Below are 21,933 nucleotides of genomic sequence, written 5' to 3'. Positions count from 1 at the left end.
AGTCTATCCAAGATTGGATAACAGAGGATGATTCTACTCCAAGGATGACATTAATGCCAAATGAAAGAACTTTGCAGAAATGAAGTTTCTGTACGCGTATTAATAATACATGCAGCAACGATGTTTTTCTTTCAAAGCATTTGCCAATTTGATGAGTGTCATCAAAAGAATTTCTTTCAGATGATAACACTAATTTGATAATGGTACCAAACAGTTTTGTGGTCCTGTTTCATTGCATAAAAGTTGATGCAATCCTGAGTGCATCTTAATGATGTTGTATTCAAACTTTTTATTTCATACAGATCTGGTTCGTTCTGTTTTCTTTGCCTATCCGCAGATATGGAGACATGGTCTTCTGTGTTGAACATGTATGCCATTGTGGTACTCTGGGCATTGTACTCCATGTGCTTTAGAGTAGCTGTTAGATCACTGAAACCTGCAATAAAAGGACTTTTTGATGTTTTGTTCAAGATCATAATGTAGTTAGCAGTGTGCAGTTATTTTAATCTTTTTATTTTGAAACAAAGAAGTGAAAATATGGTTCACCTTACAAGGGTGTCATGTCCGTTACGCTAGTGTATAGTACTAAGTATCAAATAGTAGGCCACTAAGAGAAAAATAACCATAGTATAAGATAGTAATATGTCCTGTTTTGCTATGGTGGGTGGTAGTAACTGGAAATTTGTTACTAATTGTAGCTAGCTGGTGCAGGAGCGAATTTGTTTTATATTTCTTTGTTTTGTAAATATATACAAAGACTAACCCCCCTAAAATGATAAAAATATAAGAAACATATACATGATTGCAGTTATGATGTGTGTCCCTATGTTCTAACCTTACTATGCAAACAATTGAATATCTGCTGTACCTTGTAATAAAAAAATTCTCTTAGCTTACAAAAAGTGGACAAAACTGTCATGTCCGTTACACTCGAAGTGTCACGTCCGTTACGCAATATTTTAAACTATTAAAAAAGAATGAACTGTAAAACTACTCTAAATTAGGACTTTATGAGTAAAGCATGATCTAAAGGTTTAATCAAGACCAAAACCAGCTGCATCTTATCCAAAAATTCACAGGAATTTTCATAATGGTAAGTAGATCAAAATGCCTTGTCCATTTAGTGTCATGTCCGTTACGCTCGCTAAAAATGCAATTTCTCAACAACCACTTGATAAATTTCCATGAAATTTTCTGTGTACATTACATATATTTAAATGTGTCTGATAAACTCAATTAGAATCTTTTGGAGACTCCTAATTTCATTGTGTGATGGTTTGAATCACAAAAAAGTGGTCTGAATGTCATGTCCGTTACGCTGGAATTGACCACGTACAAACTTCCTTGCTCAGTTTCTTTCCTGACTCAGTCCAGTGTTTAAATAGTGATTCATGGCCATACAAACTACTATGTGAAATGTTCACAGAAAACCTGGCACTGTTCTTGCTTCAGAGAGTAGTGTGCAGAAATATGCCAGTGCTGCCTGTTCCACTAGCCTGGTCTACCCCACTATATAAGATCACTTCTCTGGGTGGCTGAACATCGCACGGTGTGAACATAACATGTATTACGAGTGTATGCAGCTCACTTTGCCCCTACAGTGATTTAACTTCCAATTTACTGATAATGAACAAAGATTGACAATATATACCTATTGGATGTGTGAGTGAGTGTGTGTGTGTGTGTGTGTGTGTGTGTGTGTGTGTGTGTGTGTGTATCTGCCAATAAACTAAAGCCAAGATATGTTTTTGTGTTTGTTCACTGATGAATTATGTATAAATATGTGTTATTTCAATTTAGACTAATCTTCTGTATGCACTGGTCCATGTCACAACAAGTGTTGGTTGATTGTATTTTACCTTTTTTGTTTGAGGGCTCCAGCTACAAGCACATCATTGCTTCTTTACAAGTCCTGGCATGCATTTGTTTCTTTGTAATGACCTTCAAGTTGTACAACTGTATATTGTTTTATATTCTGCCAAATGAATGAATTAATGAATTAATTAATTAATTAATTAATGAACCCCACAAAGTCAGAAATTTAGGATGTAATAAAAAGAGCAAAGGATATATGATTACAATTTCCTGGCCACCACTTCATAGAAGTCAGAGTTGGGGAGTGAAGCTCAAACTCCTGAGTCGTTGGGTCATAGGTCGCTGTGGTCTCTAGGCCCCTCAGGAACGTTCCTGGCAACAGTGATCAGACAGCAAAGACATACAATGGTATCAATCTATGATGTACATTGTACATGTATCCATAACCTCAGTGTGTATAGCTGAATATTACACGCAAAATAGGTCAAACACGTTTCTACTGGACTGAAAATGGGTGCTTTTTTGTAATTTCTACCCATTTTTTATTCTAAAATTTTAGCATTTCCTGTGATAAATCTCCTGATTGTTTGCCACCCCTCCCCCCCCAAAAAAAAAAAAATCACTAAATAACGAAAATGAACACAAGAATGTATTAAAATAGAATAAACAAACTATTTAAATCATGCAGACAGACTGAGGGAGGTATTTTGAAACTCAGACCTAACACAAGAAATTACAGAAAGGTAGATTTTGACTTTTCACTATACATGGAGGTTAAAAGTAGATCAGAAACCCATTTTATGATAAATGTGGTGGTAATGATTTTAAAGGGATCGTATAGTTTTGGTTGAGACCTAATTTCAGGTTTCTAACATTTTTGGTGAGATAATGAGAAACCTCTTATGAAATATGAAAGAGCATGTAATTCCATGAGAAATTCAACGTTTATTTGATGAAAATTGGTTTCGAAATGGCTGAGATTTCCATAACACAGCGATTCTACAAAGTGTGGGACCCACATTTTATTATGATCGCTTTGTTTTACTTTGTTCTTGGATGTTTCAGTCATTCCAAACCCAATTTTCATCAAATAAACTTTGAATTCCTCTTAAAATGGTATGCTCTGTACTATTTCATAAGTGTTTTCTTAGTATCTCACAAAAAGTTAGAAGCCCAATTCTCATCTCCACCAATACTGTACTATATATTAGTCACTATTAAAAAGGGACAAATGTCTGAACACTGACAGTGTGAGGAAGACATCATAATGACAAGAATGAAAACTTCAATTGTCTTCTTTTATCAAGAATGCTTTACAAATTCCTTTTTGATTTGAGGCTAGATTATAGTCTTGAGCAAAATTAAGTGTTCATGCAAAATTTTATTGTATATTGCGATGTAGAGTGAATTATCCATCTCCTCTAAACTGTCTCATCATGTTCATTGATGGTCTAATATTGATACACAAGAAAATAATAATTATTCATTTCAGATGGATCTGAACTATATTAATATGAAATTTTGTCACGGGTATGTATACACTGTACATTAAACATGCCTATAGATAAACATATTACACACATAGAAATGCGCACACAAACATCTATGTACAATGAACAAAGTGAAAACAATGCATGGAATTCCAACCATAGCAATGATCAGATAACCTACATGCCTGAATACATTTTGTAGATAGATATCAATTTATTTGGGAGCTGACAGTGCATGACAGTGGAAGTTTGATTGTGGCTTTTGATACATGGAGATATAAAATACAGCCATATTACCTGCATAACTAATAAAAACTGTATCAATGTTTTATGCATGGCTAGTCTAGGTGTGTACACCAACATCAAGCAAGACTATAAATAATGTGTTATCTTTTACGACATACTGATGTACAGGGTGTCTCTGAAAAAAGTAAACCCAACTTCAACGGCAAATTTTCAGAAAACTATAAAATATTAACACATTATTTTTTCATGGTTACATAGTCCAATAAGTCCTCTGTCCAATGATACCACGTAGGTTATGTATCTCTCATGCATGACTGAGCATGATTCAACTTAGTGAATGGGTGTGAAATCATCACTGTGGCAAGTTCCGTGATCAGCATACTTTCTCACATTGTACCAAATGGCTCTTTGTGTTGGAGGCTGCCTGTCGGGGAACTGCACCCGAAAAGCCTCTTGAACTTCCACGCAACTTCTTGTTTCCTGGTATCGAGTAATACCAGGAGTACTCTCTGCTCAATTGTCAACTGTACCATGTTTGGAAAGCATGTGAAGTGTGCCTGTGTCAGGAACAACCTTTGCTGACAAAAATTTAACTTCAAATATGCCCTGAATGCATGACAATAGCAAGAAATAACTTGCCACAGTGATGATTTCACACCCATTCACTAAGTTGAATCATGCTCAGTCATGCATGAGAGTTACATAACCTATGTGGTATCATTGCATAGAGGACTTATTGAACTATCTAACCATGAAAAAATAATGTGCAAATATTTTATAGTTTTCTGAAAATTTGCTGTTGAAGTTGGGTTTACTTTTTTTAGAGACACACTGTAGTTCAGTTGTGCTTTTAACACTGAAACAAAACATGCAGTCATGTATGTGAGGCTGTTTTGCTCATCTAAAGTTTCATGTGGGAGTTTACATCATTGGATGAGAGCCAAAAGGGTTTATTGCAATTTTGGGGGGTATTGAGTTATTGATATCATGTTGTAGAGCTTGATCTCTACTACAGCTGTACATTATGGTATCAATTTCAAATCATTTCTATTTTCAGTAAAATGATTGAAATTAAAACCACAAGGAGTAGTTTACTCTATATTAGGAATAGTGATTACAAATCTATCCACTTTAGATGAAATAAATTTTTCACTGAGTGAAAATTAATTGTTTCATCTTTATCTAAATTTTCAAATCTCAGAAAGCAAAACCGCCCTTCTGCTCCTAAGCTGACAATGTAATGCGCTGCATTGTATACTCAAAGAGCACTGAAAAAGAAACTGCAGAAATCTAGTGAGAGAACACACACACTACTTGCAACATTCTTGATACATTGTAAGTCAGGCTAAACTAGCCTTTTGCAAAAGGCAGCTGGCAATGGACTATACACACAGCCATCGGATCGCGTGCTGAGTGTGCGAGTCCACTGCTCTCTGTGTGCGTGTCCTCAAATCATAGCAAACTGCCTTTGGCAAAAATCTAGGCTAAGACCCCATCTTCACAGTGGGATGAATGATACTGGTGACACAGAGACTCCAACCCTAAGCACCTTCTGATCTGGAGATTCTCCCACCCGAAACCCTAGCAAATGGGAGACTCCATTAAGTTGATGTGTATGAAGCACCTAGGGTTCTAGATGTTCTCTGGTGCTATTCAAGGCTTATTTTTTTCAACATACGATAGCAATAAGTAAGAAATCCTTTCCACAGGGAGACACAGAGCCAGGGCGGGAGAACGGGAGATTTTGCAAAAATGGGTTTTCGGCGGGAGATCTCCCGTCGAAAACAGGAGAGTTGGAGTCTCTGCTGACACTGCAGTGATGTGCATTGTTCAATTAAATTAGTGAAGTTAATAGAATGATGATGTTTATGAGGTGAAGCAAAGAAAAAGAAAAGAAAAAATGATCAGATTTCATGAATACAAGTGTTATTGGTCATGGATGACTCCAAGATGGTGTCTTACAGGCCAGACAATATAAGGTCAAAGTCTACTCTGGTCATTGGCAGGGCAGCTGTACTTTTGAAAAACTGAGAGAAAATTGTCTAGAACTTTTTCAAGTTCAGAAAAAAAAACCCCAACATTTATCCGATTCAATCAATGCTGTTGATTCAAAAGACATGATAGGGTGAGGATCACAAAGTGATCTTTAGAACTGTTAATCTACTAGTACCCAAGGATACACAAACAGAAAAGAGGTGCTTAACTCTGCCCTCGTCTGGGTGTTGTAAACATTAAACTGCTTCTAGCCTTCTATCACTTTATGTGTTTTTGTTGTTGTTGTTGTTGTTTTGTTTTGTGTGTGTGTGTGTGTGTGTGTTTTGTTTTTTGTTTTTGGTGTGTGTGTATCTTTATGTAGGTTTATGTTATCAATCATGCATTAACATGTATCATACTACAAAATAATATAGACCGAACATCCTCCATTTGTAGACTGTTCCAAAACAGTCAATAATCACAAACTAAACCACCTACACATTGTAGAACCTGAATGTTTCATCATCCTAACAGCCACTATAGAGAATCACAAACAAAGAAATATCTTCAAAAATTAATGAATAGCTAAAGATGTAAAACCTTTAAAAGGAATAACAAATAAACATAAAGGACAAATCTATGTATGGTGCAGCACTGCAAATACTTTAATTTTCTCATTCCAAATGGGAAAAATCCACAAACTGAAGTAACTGCACTTTTTTCTTTCTTTTTTTCTGGATGGCATAGGACTTTGAATGCTGCATGGAAGTATGTGGATGAACCTTTTCATGAAAATTGTAAAGCATGTATTAAATTGATTGTCATGAAGGCTCTGAGCATGTAGCTTTCACTATACAATGTGTTTGACTTCCATTCTACAAAAGTCGCCATGACCAATGTCAGACAGCATGAAATATAAGAGTGCATGTCTGGTTAAAAGTTCATTTTGTCACAATTAGTTGCAAATTGCCTTTTCTTGATGAGACTTTCACCTAATGGATCTGTAGGCTTCCTCAGATCCCATTCTCTCAGATCGGCATGCGACAGCTATGTCGGCTAGTGGGAAGACTCTCTCACAACGTTCGATCTGAAGAAGCCTACAGATCCAGCAGGCGAAAGTCTCATCAAGAATACTAGGTAATTTGCAACTGATTGTGGCAAAATGAACTTTTAACCAGTTGATATTCCATTCAGATGAATTTTTTTTCAGCAAAGAGTGTACAAGTACATGTATGTTAAAGAAAATGAATGCTTTCTGGTTAGAAAAGAAAGGAAAGAAAGAGCAACTTCAGCAGGGCACACAGATTCACTTGGGTATAAAATGACAAGAAAGATGAACTCGTGAAACAAAGAGTGTTAGTCTTTTCTTTTCTTCCATGTTTGAATGTGTGCAGAATTTCCAAGAAATCCTTCAAAAACTGGGAAATAATTTCAATCCATAAATAGTGCAAGAACACTACCTTTATGCTCCATGCCACAAAGTGCGACTAGTATCTCCAAGTAGTTTCAAATGATTATACGTCACGTGAGCTAATACATTAGGGAGCTTTAGATTTTGACGCGCGGACGTTTGAGGCGACGCTTGCGCTGGACGTTCTCCTCTCCCCTGCGTCGTGTAGAAAAGTAGCTTTAGATTACGCTGGGACGCAACGTATAAAAAATAAAATCGCGCCCCCCATATGATTGGTGCATGAAGTAGCTCTCTACGTCGCAAACTGTGCGGACGTAAAAATAGCCCAGTACGCGTAGTGAAAAACTCAGGCGACGCAAGCGAAAAATAGATTGACTTGATGCGCACTTCTGCGCATGCTCAGAACATGCTTTTTTCCTCTGAACGTCCACGCGTCTATAAATCTAAAGCTCCCCTTTATATGTAAAATATTCCCTTCACGTTGGTGACACTATACTCTACAATATATCCCTAGTTTAAAGACTACAGTGTAAAACAAGACTTGTAAAATAAGGACACAGGGAGGAAGGGAAGGTTTTATACCATTTTGGATTTTCAAGTTTGTATTATCTGTTTCAAATTACCGTGACCAATTTCCGTCTGGGCGTAGGTGCCGATTAGGGTGTAGCTGAACGCAGCTTCCAGCCACTTTTCGTGCTGCTCCTCTGACATTTGTGAGTAAATGGCATGGCTAAACATGGTGGCATGTAGACCCAGGGGAACTTCTTCCACTTTGTGAACGGCCCTGTAATAAATAGAGATTTGATCACAGCCTGTCTCTCTGATACCCCTTTCACACTAGTCACGCTAGGGATCAACCGGAGATTCGCTGGGGAATCAAAATGTGGAACCCCTGTGAAGAATTTCTTTCAAACTAGCAAATGAGCTCCCACGTAAATATCTCTCGGCTCTTCTGCAGTGGAAGTACACAGTATGGTGCATGTGTGAAACGGCCTGCATGGTGTTGTTGGCACATTGGCCTTTGCTTTTTACCCAGAAGTTTACCTACAATGACCTTTGACACTTCAGCGTCATCCGGGAGTTCAATGGGACACTCCGAGGTTTACCCAGGGCAGCTTGAGGATAAAATTTTGGAAAAATCACCAGCCATTTTACCACAGAATTTGCCTACGAGACCTTTCACACCACAAGAATTCCCGGGTGCATCCGAGTGAAATCTGCCAAGTATGAAAGGGGTATCAGAATGGTATTTCTCCTGTAGCGTTGAGTCTGTTCTGTTGATGGACCTGTAGTAAATGGACACTTATGATTTAAATAGCTTTCAGTGTTCTTTCGCGCCCTGAGGGTGAGGTCGTAGAATGCATCGAGGGGTCAACGCCCTCTAGGCACACTCCGCTCAGCCCTTTCATGCTGGGAAAGTTGGTGGACAAAGAGAGTACTTGGTCCTGTTCTCTGGATGGCCCTGCGTTAAAATAAGAGTTGTGGGGTTTTGTTCGTTTGTCTCTTTTGTTCATCGGATGAGGCAATGGGGTAGATGGAACATCTGTGTCCTAGACTGAAAGGGAAAAAGGGATGCAGATGAAGCAGGCTGCAATGGAATTGTATCACATCGAATACTACAGAGAAAGAAGGAATTGGATAAAATTAACAATAGATATTCACATCAGCACCTATCAAAAGAGATAGCTGTCTCCATACCAATTTCAACCTCACAGAATGGAAAAACAAAATTGAGTTTTCTTCACCATTTCACGAGCCTGACAAAGGGTGCATTATAATACCCATACAACAGGTATTGATAAATACTAGATCTAAAATAAAATTATCTCTGATTTTCCGGTGGTACAACAGGTTCTTGCTTTTAATCCCTCCCTCTCCATGAACAATGGATTCTGATGCTACAAGTATCTAAAATCCTGACCTTCTCCCAAGTTTAACACACACTATACAAAACCATGAAAATATCAGAAAATAAATAACTGGTGAAAATTTGGTGCAAATATAGAGGAGAAATTGTGAGGTTTCTCATTTACAATTGTATGTAAATTGTACTACATACGTGTATATTCAGTCATACTGTACAATGTATGTATGTGTATAGGCCTGCAAAAAAATGCGTTTTTATCTCCATACATGCCTGACAGTGACAAAACTTTTGTAATTTCTTTTTGCTCAACTTTATCCCACATAGGATCTATTAAAGCGAAATTGAACATCTACCATGAAGTTCACCTTAATGATAAATAGTGGAATAATGCAAGATTGACTTCAAAGTATACTTTCATCAATTGTGTTGTACACACTGTACATCCTGGTAGAGTACATTTTCTCCCATATTTTGGAGCCACATTCATAGTGCACATCGTATGATAAAGGTAGTGTTCCCATACTATTTAAGTAACAATTTCTAGCACAAGCTCTGGAATTCTAGAATGATCAATATGGATAGATGGAGACAATTTAATGCCTCATTTGTTGACTCCTCAAGGGACACCAGAGGGGTCTCAATCCCATGCTATTGTACAGTTCTTGGAGTAAGCTACTCAGAGCATAGCATGCAGTTGAGCTCCCTCAAGCGGGGCGATAATACCAACCATGATAGAAAAGCAGTCCATCTCTATGATAGGGAACAATAATGACAACACAGATGCAGGGGTTGGATTTTTGAATTTTTGCCATGCAATCTTATGTAAGCAACTTATATAACTTGCTTTGAAAAAAAAAAATGAAGATTAAGCTGAGGGGCAAGATACATGAACATGAAAATAAGAAATGAATATTAAACAACTAGTGCAGCAAGTACAGTTAATGGAATGAATATTTCATATCAAACATTTGAACATAGTCACAGAGAGTACTGTAATCTGTTCAAAGGAATAATGATAGGGTATCATCCCATTCAATCCAACATGCAGGGACCACAAACACTTCTGTCTGTTTGTTTGTTGTTTTTGCTTCTTGATGTTCTTTGTTTTTATTTGGTTTTGGTTTTGGTTTTGGTTTTGGTTTTGGTTTTGGTTTTGGTTTTGGTTTTGATTTTTCTTCAAAACTTATTGATGGCAGGTGGGGTTGAAACAGAATATAACTGAGGGTTGTAACCTGCCCCCAAAATGCAAACAATCTCCAGTGTTCATCATCTACATGTACTGTATCCCCACATAAAGGTCATTAATGCCTGTACACCATCACAGCTGACAAACAAATCTGTCCAAATACTAAAGCTGCAGTCACACTGGTAAAAGGCTGAAAAGTTCAAGATCGTGATCTTCTCGCAAAACTTCTCACGAAATTACCCATTCAAACTAGGAATATTTGAATGCCCGCAACAGAAACTTAACAAAGCTTGTCACATGACCAGCCCATCACCTGTTTGCTGCATTGATCAATGGTTTTCAGACGGTGCCTCAATGGGATGCACAGACTGTGTGCATTGTTACATCACAATCACTAGCTGTCTGTACTCTTTCTTCTTTCTAGCGCAAGTGCATGAGTGACCCAAACTTTTCGATCCAAAGACCAAGAAACTGAGCTGCCAGTGTGAATGGACAACAATGGATTAAAATAAGTCTTCACAATCTTAAACTTTACGATCTTTTCTTAGTGTGACCGCGGCTTAAGATGACTTTCCTAGTTCTCCCAATAAATAAATAAAAGCAGCAAATGTGTGAGAACATCATGTGGAAATGGGTATTCAAGAAAGAGAGACAGAGGAAAGACCTGTGTTGAAAATCTTGTTGATTCTGTGAGAAAGATTTTGAGATGTGGTTATTGTTCATATAATGGTATCACCTTAGAAGTAAAAGAAGGCTGATATGGTATATATGATGACACTTTGTAGCATATTTCAATACTGCATGTGCCTTACATTTTGGTGCATTGATTTAGACAGGTAGACATTTGCATGACTTTTAAGGAAGGTTTCTGCAGCTTGACTATAAATGTCTACAAGTGCCTTGTACAATAACAATATTCAAAGCACAACTACGGTGTGACAATTACACACAAATTTAAGTTAAAGCATCGGCAGTGGCAATATTATACCATGACCAAGTTCTGTCTGGGCGTAAGTTCCCACAAGTTGGTAGTTCCGGGTTGCATCCAACCACGCCCCTTTTTGCTCATCAGACATTTGAAACTGGATGGTGTTGAGGAACATGGAGGCATGGAGGCCAAGGTTGATTGTCTCCAAAGGTGAGGTGGAACTGCAGTAACAGAAACCTTCATGCCATAATCCCAATGTTCTGCAGTGTACTCTTCAATTTTCATGGAAATTTCATGACTTGCTACAATTCTCGGACATTTTGCATGTAATTTTATCCATGGGATACAAATCTATATCTGGTCTGTTGTTTCCATCAGCATCAATTCTCTGCTCTAGTCATCATAATCCTCATCAAAATCACCAAAGTTCATGAAGAATGCATCACTATTTAATCATCTCCCTGAAGTCATTCTCAACATCACTCAGTTGAACTTTCATGAAAGACTCTTGCATCGCATCAGAAATATCACAGTCATGATAAACACAATAAACATCTCTTCATCATCATTTTCAAATATCACTCCCATCATCATTTTCAAATATCACTCCTATCATCATCATCACTACCATAATGTATTCACCATCATCAACAACATTACTTTCATCATCATCATCATCACTACCATTATCATCTTCCAGATCATCACCATCACTATCATTACCAACATTACTACCATCATCATCACTTTCATCACCATCATCATCACTACCATCACCATCTTCTTCCAACTCATTACCATCACTATCATCAGTACAGTACCGACATCACTACCATCAAAATCATCAACATCACTATCATTATCATCATCATCATCACTACAATCATCATTAACATCACTCGCATCATTATCAACATCACTGCTACCAACATCATCACTTTCATCATCATCAACATCACATCATCATCATCATCACTTCAATCACCATTAACATCACTCGCATCATTATCAACATTCCCACTACCAACATCATCTTCATCATCAACATCATTATCACCATCATCATCATCATCATCATCAGTATCACCATCATCATCAATCAACATCACCACCATCATCACGATTGATGCTGATGAGCGTAACTAGAGAGGGAGTACATCAATGACGAGTTGAAGGGATGGCATACTGTATACGCCGAACATTTCGCGAGGTTTTTATTTTCGCGGATTTCGCGAGCAAGGTGCTATTCGCGAAATCAAAGACACGCGAAAATATTGACTCCGATCCTGGCGTGGATGTGAGGTGTGCATATATTTCTCCGTTCAGTACAAGACTCCACGATCGCGAATTTAACCCCTTGCGAAATCGTCGGGAATTCCCGATTCGTGAAAATTAAGACTCGCGAAATATATGGCGTATACAGTATCTGCAAATGTGGTGTACAGTACATTCATAGCACTCACACACGGAACCAGTGCATGTCCATGTGGTTGGTCAGCTCCAACTCCTGCATCTTGCGCACCATGTGGATGGCCTTGCGGATGCTGTTAGTATGCCGCTGCTCCTCAGACATGAAGGCAATATCTTCAGGGTCCTTGAAAGCTGGGTCACTCAAGGCCTGATCCTCTGCAAACATCAGAAAATGGACAAAAAAAAGGAGAATCAAATGAAAAAGACACAGAGAGACAATGATAATACACTGTACAGTGCACTCCTGTTATAAGGAACACGGTTATAACGAATTCTGGCTACAACGAAATAAATAATCAGGCTGCAACATTATCGGCTCAATGTATTTTTATTGTTTACTTGTTCGGGTATAATGAAATTTCGATAAAACGAAAGAAAACTGCTGGTCCCGAGGACTTCATCGTAACGGGAGTCCACTGTGATTAATACAAAAACATAACAATAATGCAATCATTGCATGTAATTGTAATCCCCCAAGGAAATAATTTATTGTAAGAAAGATATGCCCCCCCCCCCCCCCATTTTTCAAATTATTTCAAAATCAGATTTAAATCATTCATATCAATCAGTCAGTTTACATTCTGAAAATTAATACTATGTGCGGAGGGTCATCAAATTTTTCACTGAGCTCAGTCCCTCAGAAGAAACAGGAAAGTTACAAGTGAAATGGAAGAGTCCAAGAGGACCTACAGGGAACTGGGAGCGGCAGCAGTGTCATTACGTACACGTACACTGTACATGCTGACCACAACCAACTAATTGTGTCCTGTTTCTTCATCTTTATTTCAGGTAAGAGAACCTATATTTCATATTTCTCTTTTGTAGTCTATTGACAATAATTATATCCTAAAAGGCTATTGAGCTCCAGGAGAGCTACCTTGCGTTTAAGGGATATTTTATCATATTTTCTTATCATTATTTCAGTGAATGCACGGTTCGAAATTGGCGATGGTCCGCTGGCCATTGGCCACCCAAAATCATGTCGGACTAGCTAAAAATAATAAAGTTCTGAAGTAACTAGTCCGTCTGGCTAGCCAAAATATTGCTTCAGTGTCAAAATTGATTCTAAGTAGTCAACCTGGCTCCGATAAAAAAAAAAGTTAAGTGGGACCCCAGGAATGCCTACTGGGCATAGTTTGTCAGATTCTTTGTCTTGAATAATTTTTGTTGCAGTGATTAATAAGAGATTTAGGAGCAGTTTGCAGTATTTGTATATATTTTTCGATATTTGGAACTCCATACCAGCAAAACAATTATATCATACATGTTTCAAGAAATGTTACCAAACTGATAGAATTTAAGATTTAGATGTGAAAATCTCATGCATTCATACTGTGTAACATGTATATCAGGAGAGCATCATGAGATGCTGGTGGTTTTCAGTGTGAATAGGGTCCTTCATCGCCAAATGCAGGTTGTCGAGCAGGAAAGTTAAATATGACATGTTACCACTATAAGTAATATGTGTGTAAAAGTATGACTTGAATGCATACTTGTATATTGTATTTGATGATCTATCATGTCCATGTCGCTTGTTAAAGGTGCATGGTCCCAGTGTTTTAGTCAAATGCGTACGCGGGCGCACGGCTCAAGTTTCCTATCTAGAGACCTACGCTATCGACTCCCCTTTAGCGCTTACGCTGTGGCCCACTTCCCTGAGTCCGAAGAAGTCCGATTCACTGTAGTCAGTGGTCGGATCACAGTTCGGCTCATGATTCGGCTGAGGGGGATGACAGTGTTAGCAAACTTCTTTTGTGATGTCATAATAACAAGCACATATGCACGCACGCTGGCATTACTACAGACTGCGCGATGCGCAGAGAAGACAACAAAGGCAACGTTAGTTAGCAACACCTATGCACTTTACTCTTGATGACAGCTCAACTTCGGCAATCTTCGTATCAATGCTAACGGTGATCGGCAGTATCATCAACAGCGCCCTCTACACTACCAAGACTATGCACCTTTAAGATTTTTTTAAATGCTAAAGCAGTACAGAATATAATAATTGCCGCACTCCTTGAATAATTCATTTAGAGTAGTTGCATCAAGGCAATGCAAACTTCAATACATCTAGTGCCAGCAATACATATGTGCGCTTTTCATTATATTAACCATGAGATCTTATGAGCAGTAGAAACAGGGCCCCTCATGAGCTAAGCCACAGCAGCTCAGGGACATAGGGATAACAAATATGTCAAGACGGGTGGGTTAATGGGAATTTAATGGACTACGGCAGGCTGTGGATTTTGTTTAGACTGGTGGTTTCCAGCTCCGTCCACATGCTAAGCTAGATATCTCATGTTTCAGTCTTGCACTGATGCTGTGTTGTTACCCAAGGAGCTTATCATACACCTGGCTAACCGCCAAATTACAAAACAACAGCAATATCTAAGTTCAGATAACAGTAGCTTGTTCACCTATTTTTCTGAAGGAATGAAAGCTGTGTGCTCTTTTATTTTCATGATTATGACTATATAATGTTTTTAGTATAATGAACTTAAAATAGCAAAGCCACAAATATACATTTTGAAGAACAAGAATAATTCGTATAGGAATTCAAAATCACTGTACATATTTGATATTCCTTACACTTGCATTGTGTGAAATTAATAATGACTTATGCACTCTAATTTTTTTTTTCATACTGTTCACACTATGTTTTATATTTTGCATGTGAACATGGCAGGTTAAAAGAATCAAAACACTTTCTCAATAAGGGATTGTCCTCACTAGATTATTTTCTGTAGGAAAGTTGGAATGTGAACATGACTTATGCCCAGATTCTTGAAGGACAGTCAAGACAAGTGCTTAAGCCCCCTTCCCACATACAGGTATTAGTACGGCGTATCGACGCAGATGCCCATCCATGCTCATCCGGGAGACATCCCTGAGGATCCCCAGTACACCCCTGGGCATCCCTAGTAGCCATGGCGGATATGGCGAAGCCGTGGCCACGCCGCAAAAATTTCAAACATGTGTGAAATATCCAGGAGTCTGCTCCTGGTAAGACACACCCATAGCACAGCCAGCGGACATCCAACGGACATACACCTACAAGGTTGTACATTGTACACCCGGCGGCTAATCCGACGCATACGTGAACAGCCGTGGCAGACACGTGGTATGTGAAGTCGTCGGATCCACCACAGCTCCATGCTGGGTATGCGGGGATGCGTCAGGGACAGTCGGCGGACAGTCAGCGTATTAGCAGTCCTTGCCGACGAGTCCGTAGAGGCATCCCTACTGTACTCCTTGTATCCGCCCACTGATCCGTACAACCCGACTTCGACCGTCACAGCCGGGCCTAACCCCTGCTCGTCTGCACTGAATTCGGCGTATCTCCCGCCTGACAGCCGCCAGGCAGTCGGCGGACATCCTGCACACCCGGCGACTCACCCGTGCATTGCATTTTTCCCATCGCATCCGCCAGCAATCCGCCAAATTACGTTCCGCCCCGCATCCGCCGTATTATACCTGTATGTGGGAAGGCTGCTTTAGACTGCCAGAACTAATTGGATTTATTGCTGTGTTGTGTTTTGACACAATCACATTTTGTTCTTTTATGCTACTGAAACTGTATAGCAATTTAAGAAACTCAGACTGCCTTTACATCAGTCCATGAATAATCATGGCAAAAATGGCAGTCTCACCAGTTTAATCCAGATTAAAGTTATTCTTAAAGGACAAGTTCACCTTCATAAACATAAGGATTGAGAAAATGCAACAATATTAGTAGAACACATCAGTGAAAGTTTGAGGAAAATTGGACAATCGATGCAAAAGTTATGCATTTTTTAAATTTTTGTGTTGGAACCGCTGGATGAGGAGACTACTACAGTTTGTGAGTCATATGCGTACAACAGTATAAAGGAAATGTAAAAGAAAATTCAACATATTTCCACTTTTTTTCGCATAATAAAAGAGCACTTGACTTGCCTCTTTCTAAAGGCAGGGGGAATAATATTACCCATAACATTTGTCGGTAACGAGTCAGGGGAATGTGTACTTTTTTCAAAAGATGGAATTTTGTGAAATTCTCTTTATATTTTCCTTATATTGTTGTACGCATGTGACATCGTACACTGCAGTAGTCTCCTCATCCAGCGGTTACTGCACAAAAACTTCAAAAAATCATAACTTTTGAACGGATTGTCCGATTTTCCTCAAACTTTCACTGATGTGTTCTACTAATATTGCTACATTCTCTCAATCCTTATGTTTATGAAGGTGAACTTGTCCTTTAATGTTACAAACTGGGTTAAGTTTAAACCTATAGCAGGTATAGTTCTGTACTTAGCTTTGGTATGCAAACATACTTGTCGTTACTCTTGTTAATTGTTGATAGCATTATGGAAATAAATTAGAATTATTTTGATAGTTGGTTAAAATGGAATTTGTTAACCAGATATGAGAAAATAGGTGAGAATCAAGCCGTTTGACAATACACACTTTGGGACTTATAGTTTTAGTGTATTTCATTCATATTTAGGGATTGAATATCTCAGTGAAAGTAGTATGAAGTTGTCAATTGTTCAAGATAGTGAAAATTATGAAGTTTAAGTAGTTGAACATTGCTTATCTACAGTTATTGCTTTTTGATATGTTACAAGTCAAGCATTTTAGATGATTGTGCTACTGTTTTCTAGTAGCTATACAATGTACCTTTATTCGTGTAAAAGAGAACGATTGTATGTGATATTATGTTGATAAGAACATGAATAAAAGGGCCATTACACCCTTATGGTACATGTACATGCTGACCACAACCAACTAATTGTGTCCTGTTTCTTCAACTTTATTTCAGCACCCCTCAGGGGTGCTACTATAAATGAATATTCTTTATTTTCCTTTCTTAATCATAGAATGACTCAATAATGCTGTTCTAACACTCTCCCTGAGGTCAACTAAGTAGGAGAGGTAGATATATAGACACATCCTTAAGAGTAGGTGCAAAGATAACCATTAACCAAACAAATGTAAGGACATATAGCATCCATGTCATAAGGCGGTTTTCCCATTCACTTTGCATGTAATGTCCCATGCGTAAGGCATTTGTCCCACACGTAAGCAAACTTTAATTAGTTATAAGATAAAGGACTAATTAAATTTCCTCATTTAGTTTTGCTAATCTGGTGTTAAAATGAATGAATTAGAACTTCCTAAAGTATGATTGGTCAATGTTAGAAATCTTCAGAAAAAACTAAAAAAAAACATACTCAAATCCTTACCTATGGGACATTTCGTTCTGGGAAAGAGCATAATTTGCATAATTAATGTGCTGACCTTGTCTTACCTATTGGAAATTATACTAGCTCATACAGGGGTCATGTCCATAAAGGAACTAGGTCAAGGACAAATTCAACTGATTTTAGATGAATATTTTTAATTTGTCCCATACGTAAGGTTTGTTTTTAATTTATGCAAATTAAGGCCATATTTCTTGCATAAATTTGCATAATTAAATATTTTCTTTGCTGGAAATATATAATTTAACTCTTTGGCTACAACATGATATCAATAACTTTTTGATTAAATCAAGATGAATATTGAGCATCTGAGGGGACATTATCTTGGACTTGCCCCATAATGAAAAGAAAAAATATTATAATCATAATAACAATTAAGGGCAAGTCAGAGTGATGACCCCTAAGTTGCTTAAAATTCATCTTGATTTAAACTAAAAACTTATCAATCTCATGTTGTAGCCAGAGTCGAATTATATATTTCTAATTCACATTGAAATGTTATTTTCATATACAGTTATTATGTTTTTAATTGGAATAAAACCCATAAAAGAAAAGTATACATATATAATAAAAACAAACTGGAATTAAAAAAAAAAAAATTGGAATATAATCATAAATGATTAAAGGGACCATACATTACTGGTTGAGGTGGGAATTCATATTTTGAACATTCCTAAGTGAGATAATGAGAAACCTCTTATGAAATATGAAAGAGCATGTAATTTTATGAAGGATTCAATGTTTATTTGATGAAAACTGGTTTTCAAATGGCTGAGATATCCAAAAAGGTGATAATAATAAAAGGCGACAGACCACGCCTTTTATTAGGATCTCTTTGTTTCACTCATTTGCTCCCTCGCATGCATGCCAGTAAGAGGCCTTTTTTCTTTTTCTTTTTCTTTTTTTTTTTTGCTTGTCAGCTGCAGAAACCTGGAAGTGGAATCAGAAAGTTGTGCTGAGCCTGAGCTGAAGTGAAGGCCTTCTTTTTTTTTCATTTATTAGCATTTCTATTTTTCATTTTAATTTTTTGTTGTTGCTTTGTTAGCTGATGAAATCCGGAAGTGGAACCAGATATAAAACCTTATATACAGATTACAACACCCTCCCCCCCCCCCCCCCCATTAAAAAGAAGAAAACAAAAATAGTGATGCCCCAACCCGGCCCCCATGCCCAGGAAAAGTACTGCATGTTTATCATTTATTTTTTATACATTTAAAGCTGCGTCTGGGCAAAGGGCTCGGAAAGGCTTCCATATGTACAGCTGTACCCCCCACTATAATACACCGACATCATGTACATTGTATTCTGAGCTTCCTCTGAAGTTCTCATTTCCCTAAGACACCGAGATTAATGTTACAAACTCTCCTAATCCTAATCTGAGAAAACTCTATTAATTATTAACAGTTATTAAATCCTAATCCCAAAGCCACCTAAACTTTTTCATGTTACTCTAGCCTAAGTTACACATAACGCATAGCGGGGGTAGGCCTACATTTGTGGATCTTGAACATGAATGCTTCATATCAACTGTCTTTTTGACCCTGCTTCAACGCGCTTGCTAGTGCTACGATCGAGACCTTGAACCCGGCGCGGCGGGGGCGTGTCATTCTCAACAGCTAGCTGTCGCATCGCTCGTTGTTTATGTTGCAAACTCTCACAGTCGGCCTACTGCACCCTATGCTGCAATGCATGCAGGGGCTGACCTCGTCCAGCCAAGGTAGGACGTCCTACGTACCGACACGCGCACTATGTAATGCAGCCAGCCGTGCGGCCAACTGCATCAGCAAACTTACCCAAATATTGCCGCCTTTCGGTCCTTTCCTGCCCTCCATCGAGGGTGTAAGTTAGTTCTATCGGATCAAAGTTGGCATTAGCTCTCTCTTCAGCAATATCGGGATTGATGTTCTCCGTTGGCGGAGATCTAGCCGAGAGATTACCGCTGATGCTAACGTTCATGTTGGCCGCCATGTTGAGAATCTTGTTTGTTGATGATTGATTTTAGTGTGATTGCGAAATTGTGTAATAGTGGAATCGATCAGTACAAAAAGGCAAGATCGATGACAAACCTTCTTCGTTGGCTCTGGATCTGATCAGCGGCCGTGCACTTTTGCATGCTTACTGATCAGTCTTGTAAGTTGTAGTGGGGTAGTTGGCGATAGCTGATCGACGTTTAAAAACGACACAAAAACAAGAAGAAAAAAAACACGAGAAAAAAAAAACGGGGCCAACTTTTTGGGAACAGGGTACGTTGATTCATTTTCAGCATGGAGGGGGACTGTGCTGCCACTCGTTCACCGGCCAAAATTGCCTGCAAAAAAACAAAACAAAACAACCCTAACAAAAAAGTCCTGTGGTACTCCCTGTGGTACTTGTCGGTACCACACAATGTACCACACACTTGTAATGTTACCACAGGAACTGTGTGGTACTGTTTTACAGGCTCATGTGGTACTCCCTGTAGTACTTGTCAGCATAGGCGCCGGAAGTGGGGGGGCAGGGGGGGCGGCCGCCCCCCCCCCCCCCAATCCAAAAAGTGGGGGGGGCAAAACGCATTTTTGCCCCTCCAAAAAGCCCCCCCCCCCAAAAAAAAAAAATACTACTAATAAAAATAAATGAATAAACAAAGAAAATAAAACAAATATGTATATATATGAATAAAAGGGAAAAAATATGGCTACAAACGGCAGCTTTTGGACTGTAAAATGTCAAAATTTTCAAGCTCGCTCGCTTCGCTCGCTCGCCATCCAGCAGTTGAGCCCGGTGCGCCTCCCCCTTAATTTCTAAAGCGAAAAACATAGCTACGACGGCAGTTGTTGGACTCTAGAATGTCAAAATTTTCAAGCTCACTCGCTTCGCTCGCTCGCATTGAATCGTTATGCCATTCTCCAGGGGTGTATCCAGGATTTTTTCTGGGGGGGTCGTAACCAAAATTTTTGGACCTTTACCTTTGCGAGGGAGCGGAGCGACCGAGCGGGGGGAGGGTGTGGGAGGGGGGTGTCCCCCCTTCCACGGTAGGGAGTTTTTGAATTCTATATCTTAAAATGGGGCAATTTGGTGCATACAAAAGTGACTTTTTCGGCATGGCAGTGCAGCTTAGAAATAAGGTAAATTATGGCATACTAAAACTAAGTTACGAAATTTACGAGGTTTTTGACAATTTGCTGGAACACCACCTGGTCACTTTTTTTTTTCCTGTTGTAGGCCTATATAGAGTAAAAAGCCCTCAAAAAAAAATGTCTTTTACAAAAAGTGGACCTCTTGAAAATTTGGGGGGGTCGTACGACCCTCCCGACCCCCCCTTGCATACACCCATGTTCTCCTAATGTTGCTGACAGTAATTGCCAGCAGTTGCGCCCGATGCCCCCCCCCCTTAATTTCCAAAGCGAAAGATATCGCTACAAACGGGAGTTTTGGGACTGTAAAATGTCAAAATTCTCAAGCTCGCTCGCATTGAATCGTTATGCCATTCTCCTAATGTTGCTGCCAGTAATTGCCAGCAGTTGCGCCCGATGTGCCGCCCCATTAATTTCCAAAGTGAAAGATATAGCTACAAACCCCAGTTTTGGGACTGTAGAATGTCAAAATTTTCAAGCTTGCTCGCTTCGCTCGCTCGCATTGAATCGTTATGCCATTCTCCTAATGTTGCTGCCAATAATTGCCAGCAGTTGCGCCCGATGCGCCCCCATTTATTTCCAAAGCGAAATATAGCTAGGATTAAAACTCCAGTTTTGGAACTGTAGAATATCAAAATTTTCAAGCTCGCTCGCTTCGCTCGCTCGCATTTTATTGTTATGCCATTCACCTTATAAGTTGCTGACAGTATATAATTTGTCGATCGTTTCACACCGTCATTCCATAATCCATGTAAGGAAAACTTACAATGTTCCTCAATGACTGCGTTGTTGAATGTATCACATTCCGTAATGTATTGTAGTCCCATTATTGCTCACGCACACATGCACAAGCATACAGACCGTCAAAATTACTTTATGGTTCCCCCCATGTTTCGACCCACCGTACGCCACTTTATATATATATATATATATATATATATATATATATGTATAATATATATATATATATATATATATATATATATATGTGTGTGTGTGTGTGTGTGTATGTGTATATTGTGTAACATATGCATGGTCTAATCTTGAGCCCCCTCCAATGTTTGCCCCCCCCCCCCCCCCCCCCAATCCAAAACTGCTTCCGGCGCGCCTGCTTGTCAGTACCACACAATGTACCACACAAATAAATGTTAACACAGGAACTGTGTGGTACTGTGTCACAGGAT

The 21,933-nt window shown here is 38.8% G+C and overlaps 1 protein-coding gene across 1 annotated transcript in view; it reads right to left on the bottom strand.

Moving 5' to 3' along the window:
- Positions 1-19,604, bottom strand: part of LOC139725092 (peroxisomal acyl-coenzyme A oxidase 1-like) — a 41,982-nt gene extending 22,378 nt beyond the window's left edge. The window contains exons 1-4 of the mRNA XM_071636180.1: positions 19,430-19,604; positions 12,381-12,543; positions 7,560-7,720; positions 2,080-2,187 (exon numbers count right to left, since the gene is read on the bottom strand). Coding sequence (XP_071492281.1) covers positions 2,080-2,187; positions 7,560-7,720; positions 12,381-12,543; positions 19,430-19,604 — 607 coding nt within the window. The remainder of the gene's footprint in view (positions 1-2,079; positions 2,188-7,559; positions 7,721-12,380; positions 12,544-19,429) is intronic.
- Between the last annotated feature and the right edge of the window lie 2,329 nt (positions 19,605-21,933).

The sequence above is a fragment of the Diadema antillarum genome, unplaced genomic scaffold (genome assembly GCF_040938485.1).
Source record: "Diadema antillarum isolate AM-2024a unplaced genomic scaffold, OU_Dant_1.0 seq00000015_RagTag, whole genome shotgun sequence".
NCBI lineage: Eukaryota > Metazoa > Echinodermata > Echinoidea > Diadematoida > Diadematidae > Diadema > Diadema antillarum.
The sequence above is the reverse complement of the archived record's forward strand: the minus strand, read 5'-3'. Positions and strand labels throughout refer to the sequence as shown.